At 39.7% G+C, this 24107-nt stretch overlaps 1 protein-coding gene across 4 annotated transcripts in view; it reads right to left on the bottom strand.

Moving 5' to 3' along the window:
- The window catches only part of fzd6 (frizzled class receptor 6), an 84617-nt gene that overhangs the window by 5201 nt on the left and 55309 nt on the right, over nt 1-24107 (bottom strand). For all 4 annotated transcript variants that reach the window (XM_087986301.1, XM_043688441.2, XM_043688439.2 and 1 more), the window contains 3 exons: nt 10800-10996; nt 3717-4734; nt 115-263 (listed from right to left, as the gene is read on the bottom strand). In XM_087986301.1, coding sequence (XP_087842427.1) covers nt 115-263; nt 3717-4734; nt 10800-10996 — 1364 coding nt within the window. The remainder of the gene's footprint in view (nt 1-114; nt 264-3716; nt 4735-10799; nt 10997-24107) is intronic.

Here is a 24107-nt window from a genome sequence, read left to right as displayed (position 1 = left end):
CTCTAAGTCCCCCAGCATCTGCAAAATATCTCCTTCCCTTCTGATACTACCCACACAGAACCTTCCTCATTTAATGGGAGTATTCTTAAAGAAGAAATTGAAAGTCGGTCTTACTCTCGTTTGTGGGCACTGTGAAAAAAATTGGCCCATTCAGAACATGTTTTTCTACTGCCAACCCAGAAAACTGCTGGTATACCAACAATTAGAGTCATCAAGTATTTCATCATAAAGAGTGACAGGTCCGGCCTGATCAAGGTTTCCACCTATATAAAAATAAACAAGCAGAACAAATTAATGCATTAAATTACTGCCCAGTAGGCAATGTAAGCAATCTAAGTAAAACTATGTACCATAATGCTAATGGAACAAGTCTTAATCAAGTTTACAAACTGTAATTTATTATTTATCTGTAGAAAATATCCTCTCATTGTTCATTGTACAAGTTAGCTACACACAATGTACTGTGAATATCAGACACTGGAGTTTCTGTACAGGTTCTTCCTATTTTCTTCCAAAAGCTTTAAAGTAATTTTGAGAAATGGCAAAACTAGCTGTTTGTACACTCCTCCAGGACTTCCTTGAGATGGAAAATTATTACTTTATTAGTGTTTCATAAACTAAAGTTGTTGTTGCTGTCAAAGAGATAATGGCAGATAGATGGAAATCACCTCACCCCTTTTGGGAAATTCTAGCCCCAGGTCTCTGTGGCAGCTCCAAAGAAAATGGTTGACAATTCTCACAAACCTGGACACACAATCAGTAGACAGACTAGAATGTTAGTTACAGTAATGAAATTAGCAGTCTAAAATAGCAAGCTTAATCTCTTAGGTTTTGTTTTTCTCTTCTAATCCTTTGACGTTCATATACTGTACATTAAAGTCGATCTCATGTAAAAGTTGACCCCCTATTTTTGGCCAAAAATCTGGAATTTTTCATATATCTCATGCAAAAGGTTGACCCTAGTTCTTCACAGATAACAGATCAACATTTATGAGTCAAGGTATTATCCTGCACATAAATGTTACGATAAGGAAATTAATTTTTTTTGTACTGTGTTTTGACGTTTCACATCAATTTGGCGCAAAAGTTTAAGACACATTAGGTCATAGACAGGTAACAACCTCCCTTTGTGTGCAGCTCAGCTGGGTTCAGTTTCCCTGTAGCACTCATGGAATACTGTCATATACCTAGCTGAACAGTGTGATTTTGCAGGATTTTAACAAACTTTTATATCTGACATGTTTAATTTAAGATTAGATTCCCTACTGTATGGAAACAGGTCCAAGGAGTAACCCAGCCAGCCAGCCCCATTTCCTTCTAACTAATGCACCTAATGTAGCATGTAATTGTAATTTAAAGCCACATTATATTTCTACTTCAATTTTTATATGTATAAATAAAAGATCAATCTAATTCAATCTAATTACTAATTCATTTTTGTTTCTATTGTCTTTATCTGGTGATTAGCGTACTTTCCTGTGTTTTACTTTTATTTGTTTAGAGATCAATTGGGCTTCTGCTACTGATACAGTATTTTGGACTGTAGCATGAATTTCAGCCCCTCAAAAGTAGTATCCATGTAATAGTTGACCCAATAAATTTAACGTTAAAAATGATCTAATAAAATTTGACTTTTACATGAGCACACACGGTAGTTATGGCAAAGTAATCTGACACCTTTTCAAATGTGGTAAATTTGTTGCACAAAGAGCACAATGTTAAATGGCAAGAACTGAAAAGTGCCCAAGGTGACCACCAACCCCTTTCCTACCCCATGGAGTCAGCAGCATTCTCGCCTCTAGAATTAAAATGGCCTTTTCTTCTGTGGAAAATTACTGCATAGCAAGTTGCTGGCAGGCCATATAGTTGTGGATCACAAAAATGACACTGGAGCACTTTCAGCATAAACTAGGTGGCGATCAATTTTACTCTTAGCTCCAGGTATGCTAAGGCCCAATAGTAATGTCACAATCTAAGCCTAAACCTAAGCCTATCTCAGAAAGTAATGCAGGTCGAGCCTGGATAACAAGGACTTTTTACACCTCTAGAATACGGTCATACCTTACATACCTCTGCCAAATAGTTATTTGAATATTTATGTCATTTTTAAACATGAAAAGCTTAACTGAGTCCAAACATTCCAAAATAATTCCCAAGTATAAAATAAAATTATATTGGCACTAACACTTGTTTAAAGAGCTGGAACTGAAAATTAGCTTTTAATTGCCTCAGCAACCTCGGAAATATAGTGAAAGAAAGCAGAATTCTGTGTAATTAAAATGTTAGAAATATAGTTTCTAACAAAATAATCTAAGCATTATATAATATAAAAATAAATATTTTCTTATATAGAAGTTGTTTGTGAAATATGACTTGCAATTAAACATGGCACAACACTTACCACTGAAAATTGACATGCACAAGTCCATATTAATTTAAATAAATATTTAGCAAACTATATTCCAAACATAACTGACACTTGTCAGTTTAAAAATCTGATTGCAAATATAAATTGCATAGTTTAAAATTTGATTTGCATCCATCCCCATAACACACAAGCATATAAAACCGTAAATGTGTGCGGCCACCATATTTATTCCTACATTCCTGAAGAAACATGACAGAGACTATTTCCATATCCAAGATGGTTTGCACAAAAGGTGGTAAAATCCTGATGAGGTTCCATTTGATAATCAGGATTTAATTAAGAATTCCAAATTGCTGTTGAGGTACCATATTATGCCGCAGTACACTGGGACTAAAACAATTCAAAGTTCTTTGTAATAACAAAGCTAACTCCCGAAGATTAATGTTAAGTGTGCCAGAGTACCTACCCCTCTACTCAATGTATGCTAATGTCTTGACTCTTGCTCAAAACCAAAAGAACAAGAGAAGTTGGTAAAAGAATAAATATGTCTGAATCAAATGATCACGGCATGTCAAGTAATCCAAAACTGTCACTTACTTCAACTACCAACAAACTATAATTAGAATACTGCAATACAGTGGTGCCTACCCTGCATTTCCCCAATGCTTGCCTCTGTATGTACATTTTGAAAGAAGACTTGCATTTACATAGTGCCTTATCACTGCATGATGTCCCAAGGTATTTCACAGTCAGTAAAGTGCTTTTGAAGGTTACTCACTTTTGTAATGTAGGAAACACAGTGTCACAAACAGCAAAGTGCTACATACCAGATGATCCATGTTTTTAAAATGTTGATTGAGGGATAAGATGTGGCCGAGACACTAGGAATACATTTTCTGATCAAATGCTAAACAATGTAATGGGATCCAACTGAAAGGGCAGCATGGAGGTCAGTTTAATGTCCCATTTGAAAGATGGCAATTCTGACAGCGTAACACTCCCTCTGTACTGCACTGGAGCACAGCCTGGATTGTTGAATTAGGACAATGTTATGATTTGGAGTTGAAGATACTACCAACTGAGCAATGGCAGACAGGTCCTGAAGAAAATGTACCATGAACATGCTTATAGATTAAATTTAGCCTGTGGAACTTGTGATTATGCCACTGGTAACTGGCCACCTAGCTGCCATCTTAATACGCATCCATGTCAGAACTAAAAATCTCAATTACTAGCTGTTCACTGAATACAGAAATATAAATTTACTGAAAATAATAATGTGCAATGAATTACAACAAGAATTTAAAAGTATAGAAAACATGTCAAAATATGCACTTTCTGAATGTACCTGATTGGGGCATGGGATAGGATAATCTTGACAGTAATCATGAACCCATGTTGTTTCCCAAGTTGTCCGAAGGGTTTGCTCATAAATATAGCATCCCAGAAGCCCAACTAGAGGCACCAAGTACAGGCCGCTAAAAACTCCAATTCGAATCATGAATTTCTTCAGCTTCTCTTGATTTCGTCCATCATGTTGGATCACCTGTCGCACGTGATTCAAGGAAATAATCCCTGCCAACAGAAGGGACAATCCCACCACCACACAGAGGCACAATGGCGTCAAGATAAAATAACGCAAAGCATTCAAGTCGTACAACCCAACAAAGCATACACCACTGATATTGTCACCTTCCACTTTGTTCAAGGCAAGCAGCATTATTGTGAATATCCCAGGTATTCCCCAGGCAACAGAATGGTACCACAACGCTTTCTGTTCAATAGCTTCACAACTCCACTTCAGTCCTGCTGCTAGGAACCATGTTATGGTTAGGATTACCCACCAAACAGTACCTGCCATAGTAAAGAAATATAATAACATGAAAAGGATGGTACACCCTTTGCTCTGTGCTCCTATGACAACTGTTTCCATGGCTCCCAGTTTCTCATCTGCCTTGTTGCATACTATATTATTACCAGCAACAAAACCTACAAAATACATAAGAGATACTATGCTGTAACATACTGCGTAGAAAATGATTGGCCGCTCAGGATACCGAAATCTTCGAACATCGATAAGGAAAGTCAGGAAGGTAAAGAGAGTTGCACATAGACAAAAGATGGAAACAACTCCGATGAAACATTTAGCAAAGCTTAGTTCATCTTCTTTGAAGTACATGTTGGGGCACGGTGGCAAACAGTCATCTACACCAAGAAATGAACTGCCATGTCCAGTAGGGGTCTTCAGGGGCCGTGGACACCAAAACCCATAATCTTTCACAATTGTTTGCGAAGTCTTCTCTGTTATCGATCTTGAGGTTGGAGTTACTGCTGAAGACTGCTGGCCATCAACACAATCTTCTAACCTTAAAATAAAAATTCATATCAAACTCCTCTGAAAGATCAAGTTAAAACTCAAATAATGCTCATTTTCTAATGTATCAGCAGAAATATTCTACACTTTTCTATTTTGCACCTACTTTAGTTACTCCTCAAACTGACTATTCCTGTTGAGATGATGAGAAACAACCTTGTTATCGAATTCATATTTTTAATTCTATATATAGTCATTACCCCAAACTGACAAATTTTATATTTGTGGTGCAATTTAACTTTCCTTTACCCAAGGTCTCACCAGTCAGAAAAGCTGACAATAAAAACTGACCAGACTGAAGTCAGATAATATGATTCCTTCATGGAGCAAGCTGCAACTCTGATTATCAACAATCCAGCAGTTTATATACTGTACTTCTGTTTCAAGTCTATAGCAAATGCAAGGCCAACTCAATCCTATTGCAATATAATTCAAATTGAATATATTTAATGTAGTATATCATTATTTGTCTCCTTTTATTTTTACAAAGTGACATTCAGAACAGTATTTGACCTTAATAAAGCTTGGAGGCTTAACAACACTTTCCAAATTCAAGACTGCTATCCCCTAGAAAGATAAGGGCAACAGATATATAGGAACACTATCACCTGCAGGTTCTTCTCCAGACGACTCATCTCCCTGACTTGGAAATGCCTTAAGAGTAGGTATACAGTGGGATGGAGGGCATGTAACAAAGGCAGCATATTAATCAAAAGTGACTTTAATCTTCACATAGTTGGGATGGTCAGATTAGTTAGGAGGCCGTAAGGAAGAATTTGTAGAATGTAATCTGGAGTTTCCTAGTATAATATGTTATGGATCCAACCAGGAATCAGGCTACTTTGGATCTGGTGAGATGTAATCAGGCACGTTCAATAAACGATAGCAGAATAAAAGATCCCTTTGGAAACAGTGATCACAACATGTTAGAATCTAGCATTCAATTTGAAAAGGAGGAACTTGGACCAGAAACACTGTGCTAAACCTAAATAATCATAATTACAAAGGAATGAGAGCAGAATTGGCTCAAGTGGACTGGGGAAGGAGCTTTTCAGCAAAAAGGTTGAGGACCAATGTCAGATGCTTAAGGAAACAGTTCATGGCTCACAGCAAAAGACATATTCCAGTGAAGAAGAATTCTACAAATGGGATAAGCCAACCATGGTTAACCAGGGAAGTTAACGATTGAAAGAAAAAACATACAATGTGGTAAAGTTTAGTAATAAACCAGAGGATTGGGCAAGTTTAAAAAACCAATAAAAGACAAAGGGAGAAAATAAGCTTTGAGGATAGACATGCAAGTAATATCAAGATGGACTGTAAGAGTTTCTAGAAATATAAGGAAGAGAGAAGCCAAAGTGAACATCAGCTCCTTAGAGAAGGAGAAATAATAATGGGGAAGCAAAATCGGCACAGCAGTTACAAAAATACTTTTTATCAATCTTCACAGTAGAAGACGCTTACAGGATTCCAAAATTATGAAATATTAAAGAAGCAAATGGACAGGAAATAAACACAATAATCATCACCAAAAGAAAATCGACTAGGGAAACTATTGAGGCAAAAGAGTGAAAAGTTGCCGCGATCTGGATGGGATGCATCCCAGGATTTTAAATTAAGTAGCTGCAGAGATAGTGGATGCACTGGTAATAATCTAGGAATCCTGAGATTCTGTAACAGTCCCAGAGGACTGGACAACTGCCAGTCCAACACATTTATTTAAAAAGGGAAAAGGAGCCAGAAGTTCACTTAATGTTTGTTATTATGAAAATGCTAGAGTATATTATGAAGAAAGTAACAGCAGAACAATTAGAAATGCATAATATGTGACCGTGCCTTCATGAAGGGGAATATTATGCCTGATAACTTTACTAGAATTCTTTGAGGTGGTAACAAGCAGGATATATAAATAAAAAGCAATGGATGTAATATATTTGGATTTTCAGAAAGCTTTTGATAAGGTACTACATGTCAGGCTCTTGATAAGAGCCTGTGATATTGGAAGTAGTTGAAAGATTATGAGTTTTGGTGTCCATGGATCGAGGATTGGCTGATAGAAGACAGAGGTGGGATAAGGGGTGCATTTTCAGGCTGGCAGCTTGTACCTAGGAATGCCACAAGGATAAGTGCTGGGGCCATAACTGTTTACATATACATTAATGACTTGGATATGAAAAGTGACTTTCCTAAAGCTGAGTTTGCGGATGATACAAAATAGGCGGGAAGGCAAACAGTGAAGATGATACAAAGCCTGCAGAGGTATATTGATAGGTTAAGGGAATGGGCAAAAACTTGACGGATGGAATATAATGTTATGCATTTTTGCAGAAAAAGAGTCAAATGTTATTTAAATAGAAAACAATTGTAGAAAGCTATAGAAGCGAGAGATTTGGAAGTCCTCCTCCATGAATCTGAAAAAGCCAACATCCAAATTCAGTGAGTAATAGGGATGACAAATAGAATGTCAGCTTTTATTTCAAAGGGAATGCAACATAAAATTATTGAGTTTTGCTAAAACCCATACAAGGCAAAGTTGAATACTGCAAATACTTTTGGGCCCCTTCTCGAAGGTAATATTCACTGGCATTGGAGGTAGTCCAGCAAAAAAGAAGGTTCTTGAAGCTGATACCAGGTATGGGTGAAAGGGTCTTACGAGGAAAGTTTGAGTAGATTTTGCCTGTACTCTTTGAAGCTTCGTATGATGAAACGCAACTTTATTGAAGCATACAATATTCTTAGGGACTTGTCAGGGTAGATGTGGAAAGGTTGTTGTGGGACAGTCTAGGACAAGAGGGCATAACCTCAGAATAAGGGGTCACACGTTTGAGAGAGAGCGAGAGAGAGCGAGAGAGAGAAATGAGGAAGAATTTCTTCTTTCAGGGTTGTGAATCTATAGAACCTTTAATAACAGAAGGCTGTTCATAGAATTATAGAATCCCCAGTGTGGAAACAGGCCATTCGGTCCAACAAGTCCACATCAACTCTCCCAAAAGCGCTCCACCCAGACCCATTCTCCGACCCTATCCATGCAACCCTGCATTTCCTGTGGCTAATGCACCTAACCTACACATTCCTGAACACAGTCAGCAATTTAGCCTGGCCAATTAACCTACCTTGCACATGTTTGGACTGTTGAAGTTGGGTCATTAAGTATATTCAAGACAGAGATATTCAGATTTTTAGTCAGCAAGCAATGACGGGGTTATGGGAAAAAGGCAAAAAAAGTGGAGTTGAGGATTATTAGATCTGCCATGATCTCACGGAATACTAGAGCAGATTCGATGGGCTGAAATGCCTACTTCTGCTGCTATGTCTTGTGGTCTGATACTTCTGGTCTTATATCCACTGTTCCTTCAGTGTTGCTGGGTCAAAGTCCTGGAACTCCTTCTCCAACAGCATTGTGAGTTTACCTAAACCAAAAGGATTCCTGAAGAAGGGCTCATGTCCGAAACGTCGATTCTCCTGCTCCTTGGATGCTGCCTGACCTGCTGCATTTTTCCAGCAACACATTTTAAGCTCTAAACCAAAAGGATTGCAAAGGATCAAAGTGACAGTTCATTACCACTTTTTCCAAGGGTGATAGTCACAGGTGAGGTGCCGGAAGACTGAAAGTTGGCAAACGTGGTGCCACTGTTTAAGAAGGGCGGTAAAGACAAGCCAGGGAACTATAGACCGGTAAGCCTGACGTCGGTGGTGGGCAAGTTGTTGGAGGGAATCCTGAGGGACAGGATGTGCATGTATTTGGAAAGGCAAGGACTGATTCGGGATAGTCAACATGGCTTTGTGTGTGGGAACTCATGTCTCACAAACATGATTGAGTTTTTTGAAGAAGTAACAAAGAGGATTGATGAGGGCAGAGCAGTAGATGTAATCTATATGGACTTCAGTAAGGCGTTAGACAAGGCCCCCCATGGGAGACTGGTTAGCAAGGTTCGATCTCATGGAATACAGGGAGAACTAGCCATTTGGATACAGAACTGGCTCATAGGTAGAAGACAGAGGATGGTGGTGGAGGGTTGTTTTTCAGACTGGAGGCCTGTGACCAATGGAGTGCCACAAGGATCGGTGCTGGGTCCTCTACTTTTTGTCATTTACATAAATGATTTGGATGCGAGCATAAGAGGTACAGTTAGTAAGTTTGCAGATGACACCAAGATTGGAGGTGCAGTGGACAGTGAAGAGGTTTACCTCAGATTACAACAGGATCTGGACCAGATGAGCCAATGGGCTGAGAAGTGGCAGATGGAGTTTAATTCAGATACATGCGAGGTGCTGCATTTTGGGAAAGCAAATCTTAGCAGGACTTATACACTTAATGGTAAGGTCCTAGGGAGTGTTGCTGAACAAAGAGACCTTGGAGTGCAGGTTCATAGCTCCTTGAAAGTGGAGTCGCAGGTAGATAGGATAGTGAAGAAGGCGTTTGGTATGCTTTTCTTTATTGGTCAGAGTATTGAATACAGGTGTTGGGAGGTCATGTTGCGGCTCTACAGGACATTGGTTAGGTACGTGTGTGGAATGAGCTGCCAGAGGATGTGGTGGAGGCTGGTACAATTGCAACATTCAAAAGGCATCTGGATGTGTATATGAATAGCAAGGGTTTGGAGGGATATGAGCTGGGTGCTGCCAGGTGGGACTAGATTGGGTTGGGATATCTCGTCGGCATGGACGGGTTGGACCGAAGTGTCTATTTCCATGCTGTACATCTCTATGACTCTATGACTAGGAATGGGCAACAAGTACTGGCCTAGCCCAGTTACTTAGACCTCCAAATAAAGAATAAAAGCATATCAAGGTGACAAAAAAAATGTCACAAAATTGGAGGTGCGATGGATTGCAAATGGGTATATCAGAGTGCAATGCTGTGACAGATTCTTATTATTCTTTTTTTGGAATCAGTGTGTGGTGGTAAGGACAGCATTGGCTGCCCAATTTTGACTGCCATTTCGAAGGTTATAGTTGACCAATCCTAAACTGCTGCAAACCATTTGGTACAGAGAGAACCACAGTGCCATTAGAGAGAGAATTAGGAACGTAGCAACACTGCAGGAATTGCAATAAAATTCTAAGTCAGAATGGTTTAAGGTGAACTTGCAATCAATGGTGTTCCTATACATAGCATTTATAAGGACAAGGGCAGCCTAAGAATCACAGGTTTAGGAAGGGGTTTTGTTGTTGGCTTGGCATATTGCTGCTGCATCTTATATACAGGACTACTGCTAATGTGACCAAATGGTTAATGGAGTGAATTTTGAAGCTTAGTGCATCGGGTGTTAGATGAATCAAGCAGATTGCTTTATTTGGATGAGGAACTTCTATAGAAATGTCCTGGAACTGAGATGTTTTTTTCTAAGAAACACAATCATCTTCCTTTGTGCTAGATATAAATCCAAACAAGGGAGAGTTTCCACCCTAATTCCCTTTGAAATCAGTTTGGCTATCTTTTTTTGATACCATACTCAGCCAAATGATGCATCATTTGCCATTAGCTGGTAAATAAACAATGACAGAATCTGGTAAGGAAACAGTGAGATTCAAGGAGAAATGAGCATTAAATGAGGTTCAGTATGCAAGGCTTGAGGGAACTGAATGCAGGAAGCAAGTTCAAGGAGAATATAAAGATGCACTGGAGGTGACAAAGTTTGGATGATCGTATCTGCTGCAATGATGCTGCAGATACGGGCAGGTGATATTTCAGAGGTAGATACAGATGGCTTGGTGATGAACTACAACTTTGAGGACCAAGCAGGAATCAGGTTTAAACTGAAATTAAAAAAAACATGCAAATCCAAATGCAGAAAGCATAAAGAAGAGGATCAAACATGATTTAAAAAGAAAAGATCAACATGCTTGTTGTGGTCTTCCAATTCGTTTTCATCTTTCATTATTTTGTATTTCCAGCATTCATTTTCATTTAAACTACTAAATTTTACATCTTTGGTGTCATTCAATACAGTTCACAATGAAACAGCTTCCATTGTAAAGATTTGCATCTTATTCCCTCTCCATCAGAAAGATCCACCACACAATCTAGATTGATACTAAAGTTAATTCTCTTACTGATCACACTGCAACCCATCTGGCCATGCAATCCCAAATGTCTCAATGAGTTTTTCACAGTCCTGAAGAACTTCCTCACAAAGCTTTCTACAAGGAGGGACGATCTGCAGATCTTCCATACAAGCTGGCACAAATGCACTGCAAAGGAACGTTTTCACATTTGGGGAGCATCGCAGATTCATAAGTGGAAGAAAAGGCTGCAGAGGAGAAAAGAAAAATTACTCTATTATGGTGAATGATATGTGACCCAATTTCAACTCATTTCCTCCTGGATCGGATCACAACAATGTCAATTGAAACAGTAAAAATGATACGACAAAACACAAAAATAATAATTTCTGCCCTTCAGTACTGGTTTAGTGGGGACTCAAAACAACTCTAACTTTAGATTCTACTTCAGACCCTAGCATACCAGATATCAGTCTTCTGGCTAACAGAAATAAGAAGGGGGTAATCATTTTGACGGGATTGTTCTATAACCCCCCACCTCCCACTGCAGTAGTCAGTGGCAATTTGAGGAGGAAATATATCAGGATATCACAGATAGCTCTAAGAATAGTAGTGTTGCAATAATAGGAGTTTTTAAACTTTTCAAACATAGACTAGGACTGCCATAGTGTTACGGGTTTGGATGGGAATGAATTTGTTAAGTGTCTTCAGAAAAACTCTCCAAAATGGTCCTACTAGAAAAGGAACAAAACTCAACCTCCTCTTGGGAAATAAGACAGTGCAAGTGACTGAAGTGTTAATGGGGGAGCACTTTGGGAATAATGACCATAATTTTATCAGTTTTAAAATAGTTATGGAAAAGGATAGGTCTGGTCCACAATTCAAAGTTTTAAATTGCAGCAAGGATAATTTTGATGCTATTGGAGAGGAACTTCCAAAAGTTAATTGGAGAGGCTGTTTACAGGTAAAGGGAGGCTTTCAAAAGTGAAATAACAGGCCAACATGTTTATGTTAGTGAGAAGGGCAAGGCTGGCAAGAGTAGGGAACCAATGACTAGAGATATTGAGGATCTGGTCAAGAAAAAGAAGGAAGCATATGTCAGATAAAGGCAGCTGGAGTCAAGTGAATCCTTTGAGGAGTATAGAGAGTATAGGAGTACACTTAAAAGGGAAATCAGCAGGGCAAAAAAGGGTAATGAGATAGTGTTAGAAGATAAGGTAGATGAGAATCCAAAGAGATTCTACAAGTATATTAAGGGCAACAGAACAACTCGGAAGAGAATGGGGTCTTTCATTGAGGTCTGAAGGGCCTGTTCTGAGCTATAATGTCCTAAAGATCAATGAGGTCATCTATGTGTGGAGCCACGGGAGGTGGGTGGGTGAGATTCTAAATGAATACTTCTCATCAGTACTTAGTGGAGAAAGACATGGAAGCTAGGGAGTTTCGGGAAATGAACAGCAATATCTTGAAAACAATTTACATTACAGAAAGGGAAGTGTTGGAGGTCTTAACATGCTAAAAAGGTAGATAAATCCCCACAACCTGATCAAGTGTTTCCTAGGACATTATGGGAAGGTAGGAAATAAATTGTGGGGGCCCTAGTAGATATATCTGTATCAACGACAGTCACAGAAAGGTGCCAGAAGACTGGAGGGTGTCTAATGATATGCTATTATTTATGAAAAGCTGCAAGGAAAAGTCAAGGAATTACAGACTGGTGAGCCTAATGTCAGTGACAGGTTGGAAGGGATTCTGAGAGATAGGATCTATATGCATTTGGTAAGGTAAGAACTGCTTAAAGATAGTCAGCATGGTTTTGTACATGGCAAATTTGTCTCTCAAAATTTGGTTGAGTTTTTTGAAGAGGTGACCAAGAAGACAGATGAAGGTAGAGTGAAAGACATTGTCTACATGGACTTTAGCTAAGTTTAACATGGTAGGCTGGTTAAGAAGGTTAGATCACATGGGATCCAGGGACAGTGAGCCAATTGGATACAAAATCGGCTTGACAGTGGGTGACAGAGTTGTGATAGAGGCTTACTGTTCAGACAGGAGGCCTGTAACCAGCGGTGTGCTGCAAAGATTGTTTCTGGGTCCACTGTTGTTCATCATTTATATAAACAATCTGCATGAGAACTTAGGAGGCATGGTTAATAGGTATGCAGGTGACACCAAAATTGGTGGCATAGTAGACAGTGAAGAAGGTTATCTAAGAGTACAATGGGATCTTGATCAATAAAGTACGGCACTGGAGAAAGCACAGCAGATCAGGCAGCATCAAAGGAGCTTAACCTTCATCAGTCAGAGCATTCTGTACAAGAGTTGGGACGTCATATTACAGCTGTAAAAGACATAGATAAGACCAGATTTGGAGGACTGCATATAATTCTGGTCGCCCTACAATAGGAAGGACGTTATTAAAACTGGAAGGAGTGCAAAAATGATTAACAAACATGTTACTGGGACTGGAAAGCTTGAGTTTTAAGAGGAGGCTGGGAAATTTTTCCATGGAGGCAGCAGAGTGTGACGTTATAGAGGTTTAAAAAATCATGACAGGCGTAGATAAGGTGACTTGCCAAGGTCTTTTCCCCAGGGTAGGGGTGTCCAAAATTAGAGGGCATAGATTTAAAGTGAGAGGGGAAAGATTTAAAAGTGACCCGAGGGACACCTTTTTCACTCAAAGGGTGGTGCACTTATGGAACAAGCTGCTGGGAAAGTTGTAGAGGCAGGTACAATTACAACAATTAGAACATTTAAAAGACAATTGGATAGGTACATGGATAGGAAAGGTTTAGAGGGATATGGACTAAATGCAGGCAAATGGGACTAGTTCAGTTTGAGGAAATCTGGTCGACATGGACAAGTTGGGCTGAAGGGCAGGTTTTCATGTTAATGACTGTGAAATAAAAAGTAAACTCTGAAAAACTACATAAAACCCCTGCTCTTCTAGTTGGCGGCAACTAAGCAATTTGAATTATGTCACTCACTTCTCAATCCTACTAGTTCACTTTTCCTGAATTTGTATCTTGCCAAATTCATGGCTATGCATGTTAATACTTAACATCAAAAAAAGTCTCCAGACCCAACTTCTAATCCAGGAATCATAGGAAACAGTCTACTCTTTTCTGAATGAATTTAAAACGGCAGCAGAAGTGCAAAATGATCAATTATGCAGGGTGTACAATATTGATGTAATAAGGAACTTTGAGATGGAGATTGATGGCAGTCACTAAATACTATTTGTTGAACAGTTTTACTCCAAATGTCAGTTGTCACTTTATCATTAACATCACTCCACTGGCTTTTACTGAAGAGACATTGGACAAATCAGGGTTGTTTGCCTTACCGAGAGGAGATTGGGGTGGGGGGGACGCAGGCAGAGACACAATTAAGATGTATAAAATTATGAGGGGCATAGATAGGACAGACAGGAAGAAGCTTTTCCCCTTGATGGAGGGAACAATAAATCAGGGGTCATGGATTTGGGAGACTGGTTACCAAGGTTAGATCGCATGGAATACAGGGAGAACTAGCCATTTGGATACAGAACTGGTTCAAAAGGTAGAAGACAGAGGGTGGTGGTGGAGGGTTGTTTTTCAGATTGGAGGCCTGTGACCAGTGGAGTGCCACATGGATCAGTGCTGGGTCCACTACTTTTCATCATTTATGTAAATGATTTGGATGTGAGCTTGAGAAGTATAGTTAGTGGGTTTAAAATTGACACCAAAATTGGAGGTGCAGTGGACAGCGAAGAAGGTTACCTCAGATTACAATGTGATCTTGATCAGATGGGCCAATGGCCTGAGAAATGGCAGATGGAGTTTAATTTAGATAAATGTTAAGGTTCTACATTTTGGGAAAGCAAACCTTAGCAGGACTTATACACTTAATGGTAAGGTCCTCAGGAGTGTTGCTGAACAATGAGACCTTGGAGTGCAGGTTCATAGCTACTGAAAGTAGAGTCACAGTTAGGTAGGATAGTGAAGGAGGCGTTTGGTATGCTTTCCTTTATTGGTCAGAGTATTGAATACAGGAGTTGGGAGGTCATGTTGCAGCTGTGCAGGACATTGGTTAGGCCACTTTTGGAATATTGCGTGCAATTCTGGTCTCCATCTAATCAGAAGGATGTTGTGAAACTTGAAAGGGTTCAGAAAAGATTTAAAAGGATGTTGCCAGAGTTGGAGGATTTGAACTATAGGGAGAGGTTGAATAGGCTAGGGCTGTTTCCCTGGAGTGGGGAGGCTGAGGGGTGACCATATAGAGGTTTATAAAATCATGAGAGGCATGGATAGGATGAATAGGCAATGTCTTTTCCCTGGGGTGGGGTAGTCCAGAACTAGAGGGCATAGGTTTAGGGTGAGAGGAGAAAGATACAAGAGAGACCTAAGGGGCAACTTTTTCACACAAAGGGTGGTACGTGTGTGGAATGAGCTGCCAGAGGAACTGGTAGAGGCTGGTACAATTGCAACATTTAAAAGGCATCTGGATGGGTATATGAATAGGAAGGCTTTCGAAGGATATGGGACGGGTGCTGGCAGGTGGGACTAGATTGTGTCGGGATTTCTGGTCGGCATGGATGAGTTGGACCGAAGGGTGTTTCCATGCTGTACTTTTCTCTGACTGAGATGTGAGCAAAACCTTTTTCACCCAAAGATTGGTGAACAGCCCTAGCCTATTTAACCTCTACTATAGTTCAAATCCTCCAACCCTGGCAACATCCTTGTAAATCTTTTCTGAACCCTTTCAAGGAGTCTGGAAATCATTGCCTGTAAATTGTGCACTTGTGATGCCAAGGCATACAAGGCTATAGGCCAAGTGCCATAAAATTGAATTCAAATAATTAGGTGTTTTTTTTTTAAATCAGTGCAGATGTGATAAGCCGAAGAGCCTTTGTCTGCACTCATTTTCCCTTTACTTTTATGCATTTTGGTATTATTTATAATAGACAGTCTTAAAGCAATTTGGGAAGCAATGACATAATAGGCTCAATTTTAACTTGATCAAAACCCATTCACTTATAGAGTTAAAAATCAGGTCAGAGCTAAAGTTGGCTCAGGCACAGGAATTCCTCTGTAAGATAAGCAGAAGGGTGAGAAGACACAGCCACAAACAGGAAGGTACAATTACACAATGACAAGTTTGTTACTACATGCTCCATCATAAGGCAAATGTAGGAATTTCTAATAGAAAAGTTACCATAAAATTGTAACAAAAGCGTAACAGGCTAAAAGTTTAGTTTTGCAGACACAGCTTGAATTCTGGTAGCAAGATGTCCCAGGGTGCTTGAGAAGTACACACAAATGCACAAGTTGATATTACTGCATTGAGAGCCATTGGTCTTAAAGACCATTTCAAGGCAAATTCTGGTTTTAGTCGATAAAATGTGGGGCAACAAGTCAATCAGCAGAATTTTACCAGTGTTTGGACATTATATTTTAGCCATTTCTGTCTGAAAACTGTAAACATGCAGCTCAGCTCATGATCGTAGAATAAAATGAAAACCAACACACACCACTATCATGTCCTGAAACTGTATAGGTCCTGTTAAAAATTAAATTCCAGTTTCAAATGTATCCATTTAATCTCAGCAGTCCACATGAGATGCATAATTACATGAGATTGTTAATAGAAATGTTACTTTAAAGAATGCTAATAGATATCAATTACAGCTGAAATTGTCATGCAAGATACAAAGTAGAAGCTCCAAAAGTTCAAATTATTACTGCTATTATTTACCCAAACACTTAAACCACTATTCTGTGAAATGTGGGCCCATGTTCTTCTACTCTTGTCAGAAGTGAAACATTAACAAATGCATGAAACATGGAGAGATTTGATAACCATCACTTTGCCACCAGGGGCAGAACAGGCATTCCGTACATCCTTCCTGCATGGCTAAAAGGAAAACATGTATTGTTCACAAGCAGCAGCTTGACACTCCCAGATTACGAATCAAAGAATAGCACTGTTTTAAAAATAAACACGTTTGATTTTTAATTTCAAAGATTTTACAGTTAACTTCAGTGAAACCTCTGCATATCCTATTTAAATACAGTAAATGTACTAAAGAACATGTTTCTTAATCATATACATTTCAGCTAACACATTAAAAGTTGTGACAAGGTGACTTATTACAGATACATGCCCTTGCAAAACTCAGTGTGCCTGCTGTGACTTGTGAATATGTCTGAAGTCATACTTTCACCCTACTCAGGGAGAACACTGAATATGTAAACACTGGTAACAGTCTCAAAAGTCAACTTATCTTTGGAAAAAACAAGACAAGGAAAATTTCTGGAAATTAAGTGGATTCATACTTCTGCATTAATAAAACCGATGGAATTTTGTTTGCGCTTTAGGATTATAGTTTCCAATGATAATTTCCAGAAGGCCATAACTTTAGCTTAAAAAAGGGATATTCATAATTCAAAAGCCTATGATTAAACTTAATTGTTACTAGCATTATTCAAAATTGTAAACAATGTGAACAATTTAAAAACTTTACTTCTTAGAATGAATCTATAATTCACTCATCTATAAATGCTGATTGAAAATAAATGAGCATTTGAGAGATGTGATGTGATAAAAGCCTTAACAAGAGAATGTTAAAAACCAGGATAGAACTAAAAATTGTACATCAGCAGCAAAATAATTGATTGTCCTATATGTTGAACATTGGTGCAGAGTGCAGCTCAGGTACTTTTGAAGAGGATTAGGGTTGTAAGAAACATTTGTATGTCTACATGTTATAACAAACTGCTTCTCCCAAGAAAGGTTATTATTGCTACACTGACACATCCCTCAGAGCATTTTTTTTTCTTAATTTCATAGATGATATAAAGGATAAGCCTCAACTCGTAAAGAAGCAGATTCATGCCTGAATTAGTCCAATTTAGCCAGGAATACTCAAATTTATTCAAACCTGGAACAGGGAAGCTGTTGTAAAGTAACAACTATTTTAAAAAGGGCTTTCTGGAATTCTATTTCTTATGAAATCTAATAAGCTGAGGACCAACCTGGGAACAGCTGACTTTATATTGAATATTGTGCAATTAATTAGGCAGAATTTATATTACAACTAAGCATTCTTGTGAAGAATGATCATAATATGATTTCCATAAGTTTGAAAGTAATGTGGCTAAAAATGGAATCAGAATCTTAAAATAAACAAAGTCAATCAATGAGGCAAAAAGGAAGTGGTACATTTTTAAAAAAAATCTTGCTCATGCGATGTGAATGCACGGGAAGGCCAATATTTATTGCGCATCCTTCTTGAGCCACAGCAGCATATGTATTGTTACTATTAGCTATGATCAAGGATCAGTGATCATTTACTAAGTCGGGGTGGCTGTCTTAGATTGGGAATTTGATCCAAAGAAATGACTGTAGTCAACAAATAGTACATACTTGAAGAAATAATTCATAATTCTTTACCAGTTCCTTTAAAGAATAAAAACTCCATTGAAAAAAATACATCTAGGCTACTCAGATAAGTGAAGGATAATTTAAAATGAAATAAGGATCTTATAACAATGTCAAAGAGGGTACTAAACCTGAGGATTGGAGATGTTTTGAAAAAACTCAGCAATAAAGAAGCAATTAATAGGGAGAATAAAAATAACAGTGAGCCAGCAAGAAACATAAAAGGCTGCATATGGTGGAAATACAAGAAAGTGCACACATCACCTTGAACTACTGCAAAAAGGCACTCTATATGATTCTTAAGTGATCGGTAAGCAACAACCAGTCTCAAAGATGGTGCTGCCACAGGTTCTGAGGAAATAGTTTGCTGCAGAGGTTATGTTCTATATAAGGCCCAAGATAACCACTCTTGTTGCTGACATTTCTTACAGATGTTAAAATTCCCATTGATTCACAGATTGAATCTTGAATATGTTATATACCAACTATAAGATTGCAGTAAAGTGATCATTTTTCAATTACAAGCAATGCTGCAACTTAAAACGTATGTTCATTACAATAGAAGGTATACCTACTAGAAATTCAGGAGAATTGAGTGTGATTAACTTGAATTATTATTAGTAAAGAAACAGCACTGCACAAATGCTTGGGACAGCATGGTGGCTCAATGCTTAGCACTGCTGAATCACAGTACCAGGGACCTTGGGTATTCCACCCTCGAGTGACTGTCCGTAAGTAGTTTGCACGTTCTCCCTGTGTCTGCATGGGTTTCCTCTGAGTGCTCCAGGTTTTTCTCTCGGTCTAATGATACGCAGGTTAGGTGGACTGGTCATGCTAAATTGCCCACAGTATGCAGGATAGATGGATTAGCCATTGGAAATGCAAGGTTATAGGGATAGGGTGGGTCCAGGTAAGATGCTCTTCACAGGGTCAGCGGGGACTCAATAGTCCAAATGGCTTGCTTCCACACTGTGGGGATCCTATAGTTCCACAAAGGGCTGACAAATCATCTTGATCTGAAAGTGTACACCTTTAGCTTTTCAAAGAAATGGCTACAATTATTGCAAATGCATTGTGTGTGATCATTCACAATTCCCTAAATTCTGTTGATGAGAAGTTAGAAAATGCGACCTTCGTGTTCAAGGAAAGAAGAGAGAAAACAGAACTATAGATCAGTTGACATCAGTAGTAGAGAAAATGGTAAAATCTATTATTAAAGAGTAATCTGGATTGGGTAATCACTGGTTCTAGTCAGAACTAAGAACATACAAAATCAGTGTTTGCTGCAATCCAACAGGGCAGTTTTTATTCTGAGGCTGTGCACTCTGTAAAAGCTCAAACAAATAAGTGAACACTGGCTGAACATTCACCAGTATCACATGACTCAGCTCTTGAAGGGACACTGTCCCCACATAACACATACCAATGATGATTGAAGAGTTAGGAAGGGTTGGGATGTGAAGAAAGCGGAGAGGCTCTTAATTAAAACATCCCATATTTCAGACAAATAGTGTAGGGTGATTGGGTGGGAAAGAGCGCTCGTGGGAAAGGGAAGAGGAGACAAAGCATGTGGTGGGGACGGAAGGAGAGACAGAGTGCATGGTCAGGGGTGTGGGGGTGAGGAGGAGACAGAGAGAGCGGAGGAAGGGGGAGAGCGGGGTGTGGAGGGTTGGCAAAGAGCAGGGGAGTAGGAGTGGAGGGGAGAGAGAGAGAGCAAGGGGAATGAGAGCAGAGGGGGAAGAGCAGAGGACAGAGAGAGTGGGAGGGAGAGAGACAGAACGATGCGGGAGGAAGAGAGAGCGCGGACGGGGAAGACAACGAGCGGGGGGAGGGGGAAGAAAGAGTAGGGGGATAGCGCGGGGGGATGACAGAGAGACAGCAGGGGAGAGGGTGAGAGACAGCTGCAGGGAGAGAGCAGGCGAGAGAGTGGGAGGGAAGAGAGAGCGGGGGAGTGGAGGGATGGGGAGAGACAGCAGGGGCGGGAGGGAAGAGAACGAGCAGGGTGGGGAAGACAGAGCGGGGGGAGAGAAAACAGGGGTTACAAAGAGCATGGGGAGAGGGAGAGTGGGGAGAGAGAGAGACAGAGACAGAGAGAGCAGGGGGACAGTGCAAGGGGGAAGGAAGAGAGAGAGAGAGAGAGAGAGAGAGAGAGAGAGAGAGAGAGAGAGAGCGCGAGCGTGGGTGGAATAAAGCACGGGGGGGAAGAAGAGAGGGTGAGTGGAAGAGGGGGGCAAAAAGAGCACGTGAGGAGAAAGGGAAATTGGGGGTGTAAAAGGGAGACAAACCTCACCCACTTAAATACACTCAATGCGCAGGGTATTTAGGACATTAACTAATGTCCAAACCTCATGGCAAAATGGAAATGACAACAGGGGCCAGTAGTCTTCTTCACAATTATGCACACAAGCAGTCTTATGATTAATGTTGATCTCTGCAGAAAGAGGTAGATATGGAATTCATAGCCTCTTAAAAGGTGAAAGACACTTTAGATATATTCTGGTCCCTATAATCCAGGGACGGAGAAAAAAGGACACAACACAGCTTTCTCTTCCAGCATCTGTCAGACTATCAGTGCTAGCTGGTTATAAATCTCTGCAAATGGAACACTAAGTCATCTAAAACTCAAAGGACAACTAATTTTCAAAAATCTTTAACACCAACTTCCTACAAGGTGTAGCATACCAGGTATTGAAAGCTCATGAGAGCTCAGAGTTACTGAGTTGGCTAGCTAATGGGAGTTCATGAGGATCCTTGCACTGCAAAGGCCGTATTCTGCAGCCAGTTGCACATGGTAACCTGCAATATAAGATGCTCCAAACTCAGATACAAAGATATTTGGCACGCTAATTTCACAGCCTGCAAGTCCAACTACACTACACAGTAAGAATTGCTCAGGACATATCTCAGTATTTAAGTCTCAGTCATCAAGCCATCTCAATATTTGAAGGAGAAAACCCGAGTCATGACAAGACAAGCAAACATGCTGCAAAGCTGTGCCTTCACCCATCCTCCAACAGTGATGTAATATGCAACTGGATCTGCAAATCAAGATTTGGTTTAACATTACACAAGGGACAACACTAATGCAGATGTTGCAACAATTATCTGCTTGCTGAACATTCATCAGTTGAAGCAATGGGAAAAATCAATGATTATTATGAGCATGGGCACTTGGAAATTCAAGTTAGTGGGGAATACCCTCCATTGCTTGGAGCCATATCTAGCACAAAAGAAAAATGGTTGTGGTTATTGGAGGCCCATGATCTCAGTCCCAGGACATCACTGCAGGAGCTTCTCAGAACAGTGTCCTAGGCTCAACAATCTTCAGCTACTTCAACCCATTTTTCCATTCAAACCTTCCACCACAAAAAGATCAAAAGTGAAGATATTTGCTGATGATTGCATGATGAACAGAACCATTTGCCATTACTCAGATATGAAGTAATCATGTCCATATGAAGCAAGATTTTAACAAATTAGGCTTGGGTGGTAAGTTGCAAGTAATAGCTGTGCTACCCAAGCACCAGAGAATAACATTCTTTAGCAAGAGACAATCTACACATCTTCTGTGGCATTCAAAGGCACTGCCACCACTAAATCCCCCACTATCAACATCTTGGAGGTTTTAGAAGGCGGGGTGGCAATTTAACCATTTAACTGAAACTGAACTGGACCAACCATAAAAATACAGTGGCTACAAGGCCAGTCACAGCCTAGGAAATTTGAAATGAGGAACTCATATCCTGACAGCATGAGGAAGCACTCCACTGCCTTCAATGAGAGCAATCCTATAACAGTCAAAACGTCTGATCCCACCTACGGTAAGCAGCCAGTTTTGTTGGTGCCACATCCACATCTTCCACCACCAAAACAAAGGGCCCATAACATCCAAGGTTTAGGAGAATGTGATGTGATCTGTTTGTAAAGTATAATATTCTGAAGAGGGCTTGGCAGGATGGGCGCAGTGAGGCCTTCTTGCCTGGTTATAAGTCTTAACTCAGGTCATAGTCTGGGGATAAAGGGTATTCCAATCCACCTCAGATGGACATGAGCAGAAATATTTTCACAGAGAGGGTTGAAATTTGAAGAGGTATATTAAAACAGACATATTTGTTTAAGACAAAATTTATAAAGCCATGTTCTTCTATGGAAGACATTATAATAACGCTAATAACAAATACTATTGCAGAATATTCTTTTAAAGTAAAACTTTATTCAAAATTCAAGGTAACATACGTAACTAAAAAGGTTGACTGTAACTCTGTACCAATTTCTTTTCTGAAAAGAGTGCAGTGATTGGTATTCTTTGCTTTTGCCGTCATCACCCGGGAGGAGAAACTGTTTGAACGCCCACGCATCATTCTCTGCAATGATTTTGTGACAGAATAATATACTTCAAAATGAACAGCATCATTGCATTGATCAGCTTTACCCTTTTTTAAAAGATGAGACTCTCTTCTTTAAACATTAAATACAATTGTTGGGATGACTCAAGGAAGATCACAACCATCATGAATACTCAAAAGAAGAGCAGGGAGTGCAGATAACATCTTGTATAATTTCTAGATTGCTCTTCTCTCTTTCTCCTGCCTTTCCTCAGATGTGTTATTCCTCAGCCATGAGGATGGTGAGGTAACCTGATCCTGTTAATTACACCACTTTCTGCAGCAGAGAAATAACAGACAGAAAAGGCTGGATAAACTCAGCAGATCTTACAGCATTTATGGGGAAAGAAACAGAGTTAATGTTTTGAGCCTAATATGATTCTCCAGAATATTGCCACAGCTGTGTTTGTTAGCATTTTCTGTTTTTACTTCAGACTGCCAGCATCTGCAATCTGCTAATGCAAAAGCAGCTGCAAAAATGCCTTTGACTCCACCATTCTTTACCAACACAACTTAGCATGACTACTTTCTAACTTTTAAGATTATAAAGCAAATGCTGCTGAACAGTCAGAAATACCAAAAACTAGCTAATTTTAACTGCCTGGCTTCATTTTAATAAGATTGACATATAGGCCAGCCAATTTCATTGGTGGCAGCTGCCTTCCACCTACTTAGACCATTTAAAGAGCAAACTCATCTCTTATAAAGAGAGCACATTTATCTGTAGTACAACTGCACTCAGCTTATTCCTATTCAATAGTTGGGAGACAGAAGGAGAGAGGCATTATGTTGACACCACATTTTGAGATGCAAGATCTCTGACAACCTGACCAAAGCATGGTTGACTGTGTAGAGGAAGTTTGTTGGACAATCAATGCATTTATATCTGGAGGATACTGGACTGGCCCTTCTTGCCACTGTTTTGCCTCACCTCAGCACTTTTGCTTATCAGAGGAGTCTAATTCCAAGCCTCTCAGAATAACAACATTTTGTACAGTAATAAATCTGTCGGGAAATCCCTACATTACTAATTAATGAAGACTAATTTAAATGTTATGATTAACTGTATACTTGTTTAATTTTATTTTTACACTGCATCTTACACTGGCCTTGATTTTATTTCTACTTGTAATATGACCAAAGAAAACTTTGCTGAGAAGGGCATTTCATGGGGAATTGTGGTTTGGCCATAAGACATAGGAATGCAAGGAGGTCATTCAGCCACGGAGTATACTTCGCCATTCATTGATTTGATAACCCTCCAATTTCTTACCTTTTCCCAAAAAACCTCGATCCCCTTATTGATTACAGCTTTGTTGAAACTTTATTGCTGGAACAGCGCAGCAGGTCAGGCAGCATCCAGGGAACAGGAGATTCGACGTTTCGGGCACAGGCCCTTCTTCAGGAATGAGCAGAGAGTGTTCAGCAGGAGAAGATAAAAGGTAGGGAGGAGGGACTTGGAGGAGGGGAGTTGGAAATGTGATAGGTGGAAAGAGGTCAAGGTGAGGGTGATAGGTCGGAGTAGGGTGGAGGCGGAGAGGTCAAGAAGAAG

This window comes from Chiloscyllium plagiosum, unplaced genomic scaffold, assembly GCF_037043375.1.
Source record: "Chiloscyllium plagiosum isolate Xiang-an unplaced genomic scaffold, Cpla_swu_hap1 HiC_scaffold_4, whole genome shotgun sequence".
In the NCBI taxonomy this organism is placed as follows: domain Eukaryota; kingdom Metazoa; phylum Chordata; class Chondrichthyes; order Orectolobiformes; family Hemiscylliidae; genus Chiloscyllium; species Chiloscyllium plagiosum.
Note: the sequence above shows the minus strand (reverse complement) of the source record. Positions and strands in the feature narration are given on the sequence as shown.